The sequence below is a fragment of the Zophobas morio genome, unplaced genomic scaffold (assembly GCF_036711695.1).
Source record: "Zophobas morio isolate AGI-343-1 ecotype UQ-CSIRO unplaced genomic scaffold, CSIRO_AGI_Zmor_V1 ptg000024l, whole genome shotgun sequence".
Lineage (NCBI taxonomy): Eukaryota > Metazoa > Arthropoda > Insecta > Coleoptera > Tenebrionidae > Zophobas > Zophobas morio.
Genome location: NW_026972129.1, coordinates 11,323,611 through 11,340,119, shown reverse-complemented (window position 1 = coordinate 11,340,119; position 16,509 = coordinate 11,323,611). Strand labels below are relative to the sequence as shown.

At 34.3% G+C, this 16,509-nt stretch overlaps 2 protein-coding genes and 1 long non-coding RNA gene across 4 annotated transcripts; 2 read left to right on the top strand and 1 right to left on the bottom strand.

Annotated features, from left to right (window-relative positions):
- Positions 1–4,136: 4,136 nt before the first annotated feature.
- Positions 4,137–5,235, bottom strand: LOC135135127 (cleavage and polyadenylation specificity factor subunit 4). Its single transcript, XM_064064124.1, has 2 exons — positions 5,019–5,235; positions 4,137–4,967 (listed from the first exon to the last, which is right to left on the bottom strand). The coding sequence occupies exons 1-2, from the start codon at positions 5,119–5,121 to the stop codon at positions 4,225–4,227; spliced, it is 846 nt and encodes a 281-aa protein (XP_063920194.1). The 5' UTR covers positions 5,122–5,235; the 3' UTR covers positions 4,137–4,224.
- Positions 5,236–6,066: 831 nt separating this feature from the next.
- Positions 6,067–7,570, top strand: LOC135135205 (uncharacterized). Its single transcript, XR_010281466.1, has 3 exons — positions 6,067–6,179; positions 6,272–6,852; positions 6,901–7,570. It is a non-coding gene; the product is annotated as an uncharacterized LOC135135205 (long non-coding RNA).
- Positions 7,571–11,950: 4,380 nt separating this feature from the next.
- On the top strand, positions 11,951–16,165 carry LOC135135188 (uncharacterized). Of its 2 annotated transcripts, XM_064064192.1 has the most exons (5): positions 12,254–13,056; positions 13,536–13,637; positions 13,724–13,789; positions 13,883–14,068; positions 15,477–16,165. In XM_064064192.1, the coding sequence occupies exons 1-5, from the start codon at positions 12,933–12,935 to the stop codon at positions 15,521–15,523; spliced, it is 525 nt and encodes a 174-aa protein (XP_063920262.1). In that variant the 5' UTR covers positions 12,254–12,932; the 3' UTR covers positions 15,524–16,165. The 2 variants fall into 2 exon arrangements, with proteins under 2 accessions (XP_063920261.1, XP_063920262.1); XM_064064191.1 differs by lacking the exon at positions 15,477–16,165 and having other exon boundaries at positions 11,951–13,056; positions 13,883–14,378.
- The last annotated feature ends 344 nt before the right edge of the window (positions 16,166–16,509 follow it).

The window sequence follows — 16,509 nt, the reverse complement described above, 5'->3', positions numbered from 1 at the left end:
TAGCTAGTACTTGATAGGTTGTTTGAAAGTTCCCCCTGTCCAACTTCACTGGTAGGGGTTTCCCTTTACATAAAATATCGTAAAAGATTTTATATGAGATAATTTAATATTTAAATTTTTGACATCTTCTAGTTAAGTAAATCATAATCTTATTCATTTTCTAGCTCAGGATATCATTAATCTTCGATTTTTTTTCAATTTCGTGACAATCTTTTAGAACTAAAACTATAGGACAAAATTAAATTACTTGTGGGTAGAATGTAATTACTATTATTTCACATTCTTTTCATCACAGTCTTTCAAATGGTATTTTCGATTCACATGCACTCACTCCATTGGTTAGATTAGACGGTAGGTATCAAACGATATTGTTGTATAACTGTGGCACTAACCACATTTACACTAGCACAAACCCAAATTTATGTCACAATAACACAAGCTGTGCAGTTATTGTAGGCACCTGTTAATAATTCTATTATAATAAATACCTAATATGGATAAATAACCCCAGGAACGCTGTACCAGAGTGTACAAACAGTGCAGTGCAAACAATCGAAAATACTATAAATTATTTAAAAAAATAAGTAAATAGATAAAATACCTTCTTCTGTGCTTAAAATGATGGCATGAAAATAATAAAATTACGTGATATAAAAAAGAACCCCGACACAGAAAACCACAGTGTGAATTCGTGTCATCTTGACCCAAAGCTATCGCTGTTTTCTTAATTTTTGAGATATATCTACAAAGAATATTAAATTAGATTTTGTTCACTACGTGTATTGTATATAATACACGTTTATAAAAATTTACAAACATAAAATATGAAACCTAAACCAGCAGCAGCAGCAGTGGGATTACGACCACGCTATATACCTATTTTTGACACATACTATGCTACTAATATAGTCTCTGAAATTTTTAGCTGGAATTATTCGGTCTGCCTTTAACTTAATATACATACAAAATTAGAGCAAATGTTTACACTCTCGCAAACACGATCAACGGCGATCATTTGAATTTATATAACACCTAAAAAAAATACAAATTTGTAACGAAAAATAAATTTGGGTATACAAGAAAACAGAACAAATATGGGATGGCACAAAAGTTTTCAGAATCAGAAACATTGTGTTTCATAAATTAATAATTTTTTATTCACAAACTATATTACTCTACTCTGTTGGATTAATTAAGAAATCGTAAGTGTAGTTACAGTGTTATTCAATAAAGTATATGAATTTAAAATTTACACAGGGAAAGATGATATGCATACAAAGTGGCACAATAAAGCATGTTCTCCTCATTAATTTTATTAAAGACAGAAAAAAAGTTACGCTTTTTTTTAGCATTTAGCAGACCTTCTCTATGTTTATGATGTTTTATTTTTAAAATTTCATCATGGCATTGTCAAATTATTCCAGTTTTCTCAAAGGCCCACAAAAAATCGCTAATATGAATATTTTTTAGCACTTCACAATGACATTTCAAAAAATAGAATACATTTGTAAGCCTTGAAAAGAAGCCAGTTGGAATATACATATAAAAATACATAGGAAATTCCACTTAAAAAACTATACAACTGGGCCTCAAATTCTAAGAACAATTTTCGTTTTTGTTCCTCAAATAGTCCATCTTTAATAGTGATTAACAATATATGGACGAGTGCATGCTAGTGACCCACCCTGTTTATACATATTAATTTATTTATTTATATTACATGATTTAATAGAATCCCTAAATCCCAAAAAAGTGTTAAAATTTATGATTGTAAATTAAAAACCGCAAAAAATTATAACAAATAACCGAAACAATATATAAAAAACTATTCTAAAACCCATTTTCCAGACAATAAAGCATCAATGTACAAATTTTTGATAAAACTGAAGTTTCAATCAGTTATTTTTTTTCTATTTGATATTTTTCACTCCGCCCCTGCTTTGATAATGTATTAATTATATTATTTGAAAAACAATGTATTCAGTTACTAAAGCACTTATTCTTTTGCGTTTCTCTTATGTTCCAAAATCTTTCAAATAAGGTGGTGGTGCTATGAAAATATTCAAATGGTAAAAGTAAAAGTAAATAAAAAATCTTAGAAAAGATCCTGGAAACTTGGTGCATAAAGTCTATGTTTTGTATTAAACATTCAAACTATAAATTTTAAACCAACTTTTCCTCTCAAAAACTTGACACGACTGTATGTTCTCATCACCGAAGATACATGATGCTAATACAGTATAAATTGGTTACAGCCAACACGAGATATTATATTTTTTTTAATTTAATACTAAAAGTCTCTTACTGAATACACATCATTTTATTTGAACTCGGGCAGAATGAACAGGAATATAAGGATCTAATATATCGCTCTGCGGAATGAGTGAACTCGGCTGTAACTAACTAACGGAAAACCATTTTTGACTTACTGAACGAACACTGAACAGCGCATATGACAAAATAACGCAGCACGAGTAAAAATACATATCATTTATAAAAACACAAAAAAATAATGCAGCACAGAATTACCTTGGTTCTCCATGAGTGCAATGCAGTGAAGCATTAAACGATAGCAAATGAAATGGAAATGGCCAGTTAATTTACTCGGAAAATCAACAATTTTTAGGTAGTTTAGGACGAACAAAAGCATCCAAAACTGTTTTTATTTTACTCATAAAAATAATTTCTTAATAAGCATATTTTTTGCATCCGTTCCTAAAATAAACGCGTTAAAATAACAACCGGGCAAAATTTGAGCACGAAGGTTCATAGCATCATAGCTCTCAGATAAGGAACTGATTACAAACTCCTTTGTGGTCTTAAAACGGAGTTCGACTGTAAAAAGTTACTTTGCATTTGTAATAAAATTTTGAGTCACTCCAATAACTTTTGTGTCAGACTGGATATGAACTTAACACAAATTGATAAAACTTTGAAATTACAAAAAAAAAACATTTTTATCAATAAATGCATCGTCAAGGTGTTTTCCTGTGGACTAACGCCAAAAGCACAGAGGAAGGAAGGTTATATTATAACCTTGTGAAAAATGAAAAGAAAACTTCTATCATGATTATTTACTGACAGATGTTTCTCTTAGATAGTATTTCACCGTTCTTGTTCAAACTAAAACTAGTCTAGACTTGTTCCCTTCTTGTTCTGAATAAATGTACTAAAAAAAGTTTAAAATCAAAGTTGTCCCAATATAAAGTCGTTCTTGCAATTGAAGATTTAACCCTAGCCACAATGAACATAGTCTGGCTTCTAAAACTTAAAGATAATCAATTCACAATCATTCTATACATACTTATACAATATACATAATGTGAAATAGTTCGAAACAGTTTACGGCATTAAATATGCTTGATTTATAAAAACTAATGGCTCTAAATATTCAACAACGTAAACCAGTTCATATAACATAAAATATGCAAGTAATGATCTAAACTTAATATCCCCAATTTTGGCCATATTGAAATTGTGAGGATATATTAAAAAAACGATTACGACTGAAAAGCCCTGTTAGTGAGATCTTTATAGGTTCTGTCTTCCGTAGTGTAGCAGACCACATCTGTATCTCCCCAACTTTGGATGGTACATGTACTAAAACTATATTTTTATGAAAAGAAGCGAGATTCTTAGCAAGATCATGTGAGAATTTTGATACAATTTGATCAACTTGTGTATTTCCTAGCTTGTTCTAAATAATCAATGGCCTAACATTGAAACGCGACAATCCTCTTTAATATAATTACTCTATGGACGATATTCGTTTCTAAATGTTATAATTGTGTGGACATATCCCTTATACTAGCTAGTGACAATCTGTTCATGTGATGTAATATTTTCCTTTTGTTTTGGGTTCTGGATTGTCTTCTTTTTTTCTCAGTCTGTTATTTTATCACGTGAACAATCCAGGACCATTATTAATCATATTTTATACATGTTATTGCTGTGCCATGGAGCATGATTGTTAAAGTTAAGCATTTCATGCTTCTATTTTGTTCTAAACATAGATATAACAATGTTAATTTAACAGCAGATTATAAATGTGTTGAAAATCCGAATTATTTTTGTTAAATTGTAACTAATAACCATAAATGTGTTGTTCATAAATGTACAAGATGGAAAAATAAAGATACTTGTAAAAATCGTGTATTTTGAATGTTCACCTTTACATTTATTTAATAACTTACAATATTATTTACACCTAGAATAATAACGTATTTATTGATCACCTTGTCCATCTTGATTATTTTTAGCCTGTGACAAGAAAGCTAAATGTCCCTTAGGACACCTATTGGCATAATGACCTTTCGTCCCACATTTGTAACACGTAACATCTTCAAGCTTCTTTGGAAGCATCTTTTGCAAAAATGAATTTTGAGGTTCATAATTACTATCATGCTTTTTATGATCATCCGACTGTCCATCCTTATTACTATCACTATTCATTTTGTTGCAATGTATAGCCTTATGACCATGTTCATTACAAAAGTGACAAATAATAACCGGCGCCGCTTTTTTATCTTTTTGAACCTGATCTGGTGGTGCAGGAAGTTCAAAACGTGGATGCATATATTTACAGTTAGGCCCATCTGGACAAAATCCAGCTAAATAATTCGTGCATAAAACCCTTCTAACATGCCTGTGTCTACAATGTGGTCCATGCCGACAAAATCCACGATCATACCATGGACAGTCTTTAATTTTACTTTCTGGGTCAATATGAAGAAATGGACACTCTTTATTATGACAAGCGTTAAACCTCGAATAGAAGTAGCATTCTGGCATTTTTGTCATGTCATACTCGTGTAAAAATTCACACTGATCTCCTTTCTTGCACAAACCTCGAAGCCAATGTTTACACACTATAGTTCTATCGCCTCGAACATGTCGAAAAGGGCATTGGGGTCCTTTCTGGCATCCTATTGGGGAAGAATAAAACTGGCACACGGCTGCGATTGATTCTAAAATTTAAAATATTTAATAACACGACATGTCAACATAACCTCACTCACTGTCCATTCCCGAAAAGGGAAGAGGTAAGGCTCCGAATTGTTCATCTAGGGCCACTTCTATATCAAACTTTATGTGATCAACGCTCGCCACCAAACACTCCATTATAATGTTGTGAGTTCTCTATTCTGCGTGGACGAAAAACATTAAAATGTAAACAACCCCCGCAACATAAGCTGTCATTCAGGTGTCACTTAGTGATGTGAGAGTACGTATTAAAATATTCGTTTATTCCGAATACAGAAATATTCGGGTGAAGCCGAATATGCCCGAAAGAAACGGATTCGGAATAAATGTTACGCGAGAGTGGTACACGGAACACGGACAACTGTCGTTCGGAATCGGAAAGAGAATACGGAATTACCGAGGGATGAAAATTTAGATAGATAATATTTTTATTAACAAGTACGTTGTTAATGTGATGAAAGTTCGGAAATATGAATTTTTTTAGTTTCAAATATATGAAAAATCAAATTGTTTCAAATTCTTCTCGTTTGCTGCGCTAACTCGAGCGATTTTTATAAAAAAATTATCTAAAATTTAAAATAATCTTGACATTTTACTCAAGAATATTTTTCTTTCATCGGCTCAACGGTCCAACGCTAGGGGCTGGGGGACTCCAGAAATGGCCCTTTGCGTTCAGTACTAAAGAAACGTAACCGTAAGCGAATTCTGAGTCGGTATCTGGACTCTGGGTACTCGGACCACTCGGTAAATCGGACGCTCACGTACGAATTCGGAACCGGATGATTATTACGAATATTGCATTCATCCGATTCCGTACAATCCGAATATCAGGATCATCCGAACATTTCCAACGCTAGTTGTCACTACTAATCACAGACCACACACTTTAGACAAGAAAGTCTTATGGAGAGAGCGCAAACAAAATTTCAGTGGTTTGCGTCTCTACTAAATGTTACTCTGGCGTCCGATATGGGGCGCTGTTGCTAATTAAAATTGCACAGTGAGCGATACGCATGTCGATTTTGGTTGATGAATCATTTTAAACAAGCAAATTTGGAGAAAGTTCTACTGAACGGTATTTTGTCTTTTCGTCTTGTGATTTCGTTTTGAACACTTGAACTTTCGAATTCTAAGCTTTCTTGAGTTTACATTCTACAAGCAGATAATAGTTTTGCACTCGTATTTGGTATATTTTGGTAAGTTATAATTATCATAATACTTGACAAGAGAAACCGAACACATAGAAAAACTACTTTTTTGACTAATACATATATACAATGGTATACAGGGTGTCCCAGAATTCGCGCCATTCCCGTGAATGACATGTTCCCTGTCCCGAACTGTGCCGTAATTCGCAAAAAGAATTGTCCAGGCTTTAACCGTGTGAGAACTGGAAGGCGATTAAGTTGACCAATAGAGAGGCTGCTTTTATATCCGAACGTTTCTATCACGGACTAAAATATGAAGGACATTGTACTGTGTAGTTCGGATGGCTCCGTTTTATTTCCGTGGTGGCGCTGCGTGTTACTAGCCCTTGTTTTCCATTGAAGTAAAGCGGTGTTATTATTGTTTCACCAAATATTTTTAATATATGACAAAAACTTGGTAATTCTTATTAACCACAGTTAATAAAAGATGTATCAGGCAATTAATGGAAAGTGACAAACGAAGATGACGACAAGAAGTGGCAGTGGTTTGTACAGGTTACAAAGGTGAAACAGGTAAATTTTCGTTATTTCGTGCTCCACATGATGAAAATCTATTATCTGATAAAGAAAAATACCTAGAGGAGATCTCACATCCCATGACGTTGTGTGTGAAAGACATTTTACTTCGCCAGAGATAATTAAGGAATGGAAGTCTGGTTCGGTAAGTACATTAGATGAACGTATTGAGTACCTAATGCTTACATTTCAGATTTAAATTCCGTATAAGCGTCCAAAATTAAAACATGGGGCAATACCAACAATATTTCCCAATTGTCCTGGTTATTTGACAACAACAGTATCGAAAAGGAGGATAATCGAAAGACATGAAATTCCATCGGAAAGGGCAAAAATGGAGCATCTTGAAAATTTGGAACCTGTAGATAATTAATCAAAGACCTAGACGTAATTAAAAACCCTTTTAAGCATTTGTTGGATGTAAATATACCATTTCGATTGCCTTCTTTTTGTGAGGTTACCACATACATAGAGGGTGACACTAAAAATGTAATGTTTTCAAAAACAGTTATCAAAACACAAAAGCCAAACGTGCAACATGTTTTAGTGAATGAAAATTTTCAGTTAAATTTTTTTGTAAATCGGGTGGAAGTGAATATCGAATGTAACCTTGAACAGATTCGAAGGAATGTGAATTTGTTTGAGGACACCTTGGAGAAATTTATGTCATCAGACATTTGCATTGGCGGAAATCTCAGCCTTTAAAAAAACAAGTTAAATTACGTAGTACTTAGCTTTGAACTAGCAGATTCCTGAAATGTGTCTTTAAAGTGTATATTTTTTAATTTGTGTGACATAAAATTGTGACCTTTTCCACTTGCACTGAAGTTGAGGAACGTCATATTTTTTAGAAGAATATTTGAGACGCAGTATCTTTTAATTAACAAAATAGTTCCAAAAAGGATTCACATTGCTAGCATTAAATGCACTTTTTACTTGTTCTAAATTAAAAAGTAACCTTAAACTATAAATTAGAATTTTATTTATTGCAAACCAGACAACTTTTACGCCTGATAAGGTTTTTATATCTTTTTTGAATTAAATTAATTAAAAAAAACGTTCAAATTTCCATAAGCTTCCATATTAAACTAGGGCTTGTGTTCGGTGGCGCCTCTAGCGGTCGCGCCAAAAATAACGGAAACTAAATGGAGCCACGTTTTTAACGCCGTGGGATTGACAGTCATTTGTCCTTCTTATCTAGGTCCGTGGTTTCTATGTTCAAAGTTACCTATGCCAAGAACAAAAAATCGGGTAATACTAAAGTTGAATGAATTTTTTTCGAATCCCCCTCCGTCAACAAAAGGAAACAGAAGTGTGGTTATAAATTTAATCATTTTGACAATTGTTTGTCATAAACTGTCACGAAGTTCATCACTGACCTGAACAGACGCTTCTGCCCCCAAAGATGACTGATTAATGTACACAGAGACGTCAAGGTTTACTTTAAGGCAAGTAGCATGGCACAGAAGTTATTTCTGCTGCCATTCTAGTTAAATTGTGTTTAACTGGGCTGTACATGTCATAAGAGAAGCTGTTTCATTTCATCGTAGGCAAATAATACATTTATTACTATTCTACATAGAGTAGCTACCGAAGAGCAGGTATTAGAAGTGATTTTCTTAGAGCCCCGTGAATAATGTGTTGTTCTTTTTAACGAAAATTAGTACATTTTCAGAATGCATCATATGCCTGATATTAAGTTTATCGTTATTTCTAAAAAAGAGTACCACATGTCCATTCAAAGAACGTTATTAAGTGTATTTAAACATAAATATCGCTTTTGATTAATCAGTGATTATGATTTTCAATAAACAGTATCAATTTTTACTGAACAGCTTTGTTGCTGATACCTAATCTAAGCAACGAAAAAATAGACGAGACTCCACTTCTCTGGTGTATTAAGATCATAGGTATCTGCTGTGGTGTCAATCATGTGGGGGAGATACTGAAAACTGAGACTTATTCAAGAATAATATTGATGTTGCACATGATGATTTAAGACAGTTTCTTTAAAGTTGTGAGTACATACTTTCTAGAGATTGAAAAGATACGAATAAAAATTATAACAATAGTTGCAATTTTTTTTAAGAACAATACAAACAATTTATGGAGAATGTACACGCTATGCAGCCACTGCTGTGCGCGAATATACAGGTCTTTTCCCCAATCATCGGCTCCTTGACCAGCATGTGTTTCGTCGTTTGTTGCATCCAGCAAAAGAAGATGGATCTTTTCAGCCTATGCGGAAAGCCGTGCTGGGGCTCCACGGATTATACGCATAGACGGTGAAGAACAAGTGGCACAAATGATTGGATGCTCAAGATCGATCATGCATCGTATCCTTACAGAGAAAAATCTGCATCCTTACTATTGACGAAAGTGCAGCATCTGCGACGAGCCGACTGCGCGACGAGTGCATGTTGCTATATGGTTACTGCGACAAAATGAACTAAATCCTGATTTTTCACGGCACATTCTTTTCGCCGACGAATGTTGATTTTCCCGAAAAGGAATATTTAATGCGCACAATTCACTTCTGGGCAAACGAAAATCCACATTTCGCTAACGTGAGAGCATATCAAGAGCAATACTATTAATCTATGGGCTGGAATCGTTGTACTGTAACGTTATTAAACAATGTGCTCAAAATGACCACCATTAACTTCAATGCAAGTTCTAGCTCGTTGAATTATGTTGTGTTGTGTATTATGTAACATCTCAGGAGTAACTGTAGCGTAGGCTTCGTGCAGTCTCTCTTCCAGTTCTTCTAACATATCTAGGGGTTCTCTATATACGTAATTTTTAATTTGATTCCAAAAAAAAGTCCAAAGCAGAAAGGTCTAGAGATCTAGGAGGCCAGATATTAGTACTGCTACGCCCAATCCACCTATGACGATACTCTTTTCAATGTTCGTCGTACAAGTATCGAATTATGTGGAGGAGCGCCGTCGTGCTGAAACCACATATTCCGCCGTACATTCAAAGGAACGTCTTCCAACAATGCCGGAAGCTCTAGTCGTAGAAAATTAGCATATGCATCCCCATTAAGGCGATCAGGTAATCTGATAATTTTATCAGATGCATTAAAATTTTTACCACAGTAGTACCAATGATTCCAGCCCATAGATTAATAGTAAATCGCTCCTGATATGCTCTCACCCTAGTGAGATGTGGATTTTCGTGTGCCCAGAAATGCCAATTGTGTGCATTAAACATTCCTTCTCGGGAAAATGAACATTCGTCGGTGAAAAGAATGCGCCGTGTAAAATCAGGATTTAGTTCATTTTGTCGCAGTAACCATTGAGCAAAATGTACTCGTCGCGGGTAGTCGGTTGGTCGCAGATGCTGCACTCTCGTGTAATGGTAAGGATGCAGTCTTCTCTCTTGAAGGATACGATGAGTGGTCGATCTTGAACATCCACTAATTTGCGCTACGTAGAGGACACTTCTCCTAGGATCCGCTTCCATGTTTCCTAACACTTGCTCTTCAGCACCTACACGTACATTCCGTGGAGCCCCAGCACGGCCTTTCCGACTAGGTTGAAAAGATCTTCTCTTGCTCGATGTAACAATCGGTGAAACACATGTTGGTCTGGGTGCCGACGATTATTCACGGGGCTCTAAGAAAATGACTTCTAATACCTGCTCTTCGGTAGCTACTCTATGTAGAATAGTAATAAATGTATTATTTGCCTACGATGAAATGAAACAGCTTCTCTTATGACATGTACAGCCCAGTTAAACACAATTTAACTAGAATGGCAGCAGAAATAACTTCTGTCCCATGCTACTTGCCTTAAAGTAAACCTTGACGTCTCTGTGTACATTAATCAGTCATCTTTGGCGCAGAAGCGTCTCTTCAGGTCAGTGATAAACTTCGTGACAGTTTATGACAAACAATTGTCAAAATGATTAAATTTATAACCACACTTCTGTTTCCTTTTGTTGACGGAGGGGGATTCGGAAAAAATTCATTCAACTTTAGTATTACCCGATTTTTTGTTCTTGGCATAGGTAACTTTGAACATAGAAACGTTCGGATATAAAAGCAGCCTCTCTATTGGTCAACTTAATCGCCTTCCAGTTCTCACACGGTTAAAGCCTGGACAATTCTTTTTGCGAATTACGGCACAGTTCGGGACAGGGAACATGTCATTCACGGGAATGGCGCGAATTCTGGGACACCCTGTATATGAAAGGTGTCATCACCATATCAGTAATTTAGGCAAAAACACCTTTGCAGGTACTGAATACTGTTAGGGTAACAACTAATCATGTTGTGTGTGTTTAATACGAATTGTAAGCAAACGAGAAGACAATGTTGTAACTTGATGAAGTTATGACTCCAGTAAGGTAACAAAATGTACTTTTTTTCTATGTGTTCATTCAGGTTTGTTTTGTCATTTAGTAGATTATTTAAAAATATATCAATACCTATAGAGAATTATTTTCAGGGATTAGCGAAATGGAGGGTACGATTCAGTGGCGGCTCGTGATTCTAGAGGTTGGGGGGTCAAATAAGATTTAAAAAAGTTGATCCTAAGTTGCACTGCTTATAAAATGTTCCAGCTACAGACTGCTACTGCAGTACAACAAAAGACAAAATCAATGCATGTGATAATTCCTGGAAATGCTGTTTTGCCAGTTCGTAATCATAACACAGTCGAACAATTTTAGAAAAATTTCTTGTTACAAGCATTCTGAAAGGTTATTTTGTGCTGAATAACTATCTAATAAGACATTATGCCTACGTTGTCAAAAAAATTTTTTTTTGGAGATTGTTCTTCATAAGTAGTTCCAATTAAAGGTGTACTACTGCATAATGGGAATAAATATCTAGTACTGCCGATTGCATACTCCATGCAAACTGCAGAAACATATGAGAATATTCAACACTTGTTAAACTGTATTAACGACAAAAAGTTTGAGTGCAATTTGATAGACGATTTAAAAATTGTAGCTTTAGTAACTGGATTCCAATCTGGATATACCAAGCATATGTGCTTCTTATGCAAGTGAAATACAAGAGAGAAAGCATTTCAACATCTGAAAACAATATTTCCTAAGTTTTCTGCTGCTAACATACACCAAGGTAAAAATTAAAATATTACAGTGAATTTCAGTTTTCATATTATATGTACGTTTTCTATATTTAGGAATTTTCATTGGACCTGAAATTCGAATGAAGGATCAAATGTTCTACGCCTATTTGAATCATACGGAAAAATTTACTTGGGAATCAATTAAATAGCTTAGTGATCAGTGAATTTTTAGGAAACAAACGTTCCATAAATTATGTCTCATTTAAATTTTTTTGCTGATAATCTTTTCATCGAGAAATCAAGAAAGTCGAAGAAAGATTTAAGAGAAAGACCCAAATATCCATTCTTTCCGAATACCTGAGGCTTTTATAAAGAGTTAGATCCTTCTACATATTCTAAGCAGGTTATCTAATCGTAGACGTAATTAAATATCTGTCGACAGAAATCTGTGGAACAATTTTTTAGTGCTTCTTGCGCGTTTTTATGTAAAATTTGAATTCACTTAATTTTTCTAATTGTTCACCGGACGACAATAAAAATTTGAATATTTTTTTTTGACGACGTGGGTATATTGAGAGTTGTTCAGCACAAAATTACCTTTCCGACCATGTTTAGAAAATATATGTAACAAAACCACTGTTCCACTGTGATAATTAATCGGTTAGTGGTGGTGGTACGAAATCGGAAGCGTGCGACAGTCTTGGGCCGTCGACACCGTTGTAGGTATGCCGAGGATATTCTGTACCTTGTCTGATATGTTGAATCGCGCTAAAGCCTATCTCTGTCTTGCGTAAATGCAGTTTCCACATATCCTATCAGCCTCCATAAGCGACTGTAGAGTCGAATCTGAAATCCGACTGCACGGAAACCTCGGTCTTTTTGCGGAGTTAACATATCGCGCTTGGACGTGATCTATTCCTCGCTTAGGGTAAAAATCATCAAAAATAAATTATTAAATAATAAATGGAGTAATATGTAATAAAAAAATAATGTTTTTATTCGTAAAAATATTTGGGGGGGCATTGTCCCAACGACCTTATGGACAAGCCGCCACTGGTACGATTATTTACAAAAATAAATGTAGTGCTGCCATGACAAGGTGTCCAAAAGGCATCGTTTTCCCAAAGAGGAACAGCTGCTGAAAAAATGGATTGAAAATGTCAACGCGCCTCTTTTTAGTTCCATGGAACCAAGCGAACTCTATAACAAATATGTGTGTGATAGACATTTTTCTACCGATTTCAAAGTTCCTGGAACAAGACGGGGACTTCGTAGAGATGCTTTTCCGAATATTTGTTTATCAGCAGGTATGTACAAACAATTACAATTGTATTACAAAGTGTCATCAGTAATAAGTAATGAGCGATAAAAAATATACACTGCCGAGCATAAAATTCGGGTCACCCCGTAATTTTTTTCCGATATAACATACTCTACGAACTGATTGCTTTAAAAAAATGTTGTTGTTTCGATAAGCGTTTGACAAAAAAGGAGTCCTCCAGCCAAATTCTTAAAAACCATTATCAGCATAGTTTTTTTTGGGTGTTATCTGTCTGTCTTCGCAACATAGTGGTGCAGAAATGGAACAATCTTCCGCTGAATGTAATCCAAAATTTTATCCAAAGCATGCCTCGTCGTTTGCAAGGTGTTCTCACTGCCAGCGGAGGGAATACTCGGTACTGCAGTCCTTGAAATTTCTTTTGTTTCATCGAAAAGCATATCAGCGTAAAATTGTTCATTTTCATTACTTTCAATAGACTTTGAAGAACAGCTTTTTGTATTGCAGTTGTCCTACAAGGGAAAGAGGAAGATGACGTCCATTTGACGTCAATGGTTGAAGAAGCAGCCTCAGTAACTAGTGATTTTATTCAATCACCAGTAATCCCAAGTGAGTAAACATGAATTACATTTTTATTGAATCTAGAAATACCTACTCATTATCTGATTATTTATAACATCATTTCATTGTTACAGATGTAGAAGATGAAACTTGTTTGTCTCCTCCACAAAATAATTCGTGCACAACGCCGCCTATGAAATGTAAGTATCAGGAGGAATTTTTTAAAGAATTGTAAACTAATCAATTCATTCATACATTCAAAAAATCAACTTATGTTTGTTTCTGTCTTGCAGCATCGAGAAAACGAGGGGGCATTTTGCACAGTGTTGATGCAACCAGGCAAGCACAGTTGACACCCCGCTGCAAAAGGTTTTATTCGATGGCGTTGAATTGGTCGGTAAAACAAATGAGGATGGGAAAGAAAATAGGCAATCTCCGGATGAGATTGGCTCAAGCAGAGAAAGTTTCTCAATCTCCAGGTTTTAATTTTTTCATATTTCTAAGTTCTTCGTTACTTTTAGTTTTTTTCGACTTTAAGGACACATCCTGACATTTTGAATTAGTTTATCGCATCCTATGATAAAAATATTCAAATTCTGGACAAAAACTAGTACAAAAGGATAGTGTTCTAAAAAAATATTACATACAATTTTACTGTTTGCGCTGTTAACTTACTAGGGTCAATAAGAGTTGATGGAGTGTTTTTAGGAATTGTACAAATTTATTATCTTCTTATCTTTGTACCAAAAGTGTAATCTACAATACACTAATTAAACAGTTTTTTGCCTACGCAATATTCGTTGCAATTTAATACAGACAAATTCTAATATCTCAGCAATATTGGTTGGTGCATGATACGAATACTACTTTTGTGACAGTGTCGTGGTATAAAAAAATATTTTGACAAAGATTGTTCAATAATAAAATATAAATGGCTACCAAGCTTTTGTAGCGGAGCATGATTACACATTATTTCGCTTCAATCACATCGAATGGTACCTCTATCATCAGAATGTGATCAATTTTTGTACCACGTAATAACAGTGAGTTATAATTTGCATTTTTTTTACAATCCCAGGTAGGCATGTATACGATTGTTGCTTTTGACACAGTTGTTCACAATTAGCACCTAGGCAGTGGCTGGACAAAATTATTAACTAATAGGATCTTAAATGCAGACATAAAATAAGCTGCGTCAGAAGACGTATTATACCGTCAATGTCCACGTAAATCCGAGAAAAATGTTTCTAGGCAGCCTTGGTTAAGTGCCCTTGGTAAAAATTACTTCAATTTCTGCAGTAAACAATCTTTGAGTTGTACAAAACGTTATACCGTTTTTGCTAAATTTAAAGGCTACAGAACTTTAACATATTGGTGCTTTTTGGCATCATAAAAACGCATACCATTTACAATATCAGTAGCAGTAACACCACTTACTTTTTATAGCTTTTGCTAGAAAAGGAACTTTCTCATTGCAATTTAGGCTGTCAAACAATATGTCGAAGAACAAAAGTAAATCTCCTGTATCTGCTGCTTCTGAGGGTAAAATGTTTACTTTGCTCCATTTTGACACCTACTTATTGACTAAACACCTGAACCATGACACCTTTATTTTATGATATCTGTTAATTTTGGGCGGATTCGTACATTTTTTTTTTGTCTATTAAATAGAATGTTTTAATGTGTTCCCATTCTGCAACAGTGGAATTATCTTCAATTATTATTGATGACAAAACCACTATAGTACATCTCAGTTTTTCCTTTGAATTCATCCTTCTGATTCTTTAATTAAAGAATTGATCGCAGCCTGATTTGCAGATCTTTGACTGTTGTAACAACTTTAAGTCATATTTCCTGGCATTTTTTTAAGTTTATTTGATTTTGTAGAGGGACTACTACATGTGAAAGATAATAATACCGATGAAGCCCTCTGATCATAAAAACGTAAGCATGATCACCTAAACGTGTAGTCAATTTTCCAACATCTTCTAACACCAGTTAAACATTCATTTCGTATATAATAAGCAGTATGCGGAAATTTATCTTACGGATGCAATTCCCCAGTTGAAGCAAGGTGTGTTTTACGGTGAGTAGCGGGGACGCTTTGATCTGGTCCACAAGGTCGTCTCTAGGACTGTTTACAGCTAGTAAAAAAACTACTTCTATATTACTATATTACTTCAAATACTAATACTCGGTGCCCTTATTAATTTTTCAACCACAGGAGACACAGATTTATGATCTTGAAATGTTATATTATGTTGATATAGTCCAAAAGAAAAATATATTTGTAATCAAAATATCGACGCAGCAGCACTGGATCGAGCGTCTGAAACATAATTCCGCCTGTTGATAATAAGACAAATTTGATATTATCGTTATCTCTTTTTTATTATCAACTTTTATACAATTTATTTCACAATAAATTAGACTGTATTGATTTAATATATAGTTCTGTTTTATACTGATTTCTAGCCGTACAAACATCTCAGTTCGCTCTTCAGTTTCGGCTATGTCTAATTTATTCAACAAAATTGCACATTTATGTGATATTAATTTAGATTCTAGTTGTAGTATTTGTAATTGCATTGTAAATTTGGTTTAATGTTTAATTAGTTATAAATACTTTTGTTTTTTAAATATTTATACTTTTTAGTTGCTGTCATGAATTAGTTTAGTTAGTTTGATATTATTCCTGTAATTGGGTGTTACCTGTAGGAATAAATATTATTGTCTCTGTGATTTAATTAGATTAAGTTTTAATTAAATTGTTTCAATAAATATTATTTGTTTAACATAAAAGTTTCATTTCAATCTTCACTAAAAAATGTTCATTATGGTTCAAGCTATTGTCACCCTAACAATATTTCGGTGACAATAGCTTGAATCGTAATGAACATTTTCTACTTCACTTTCACAT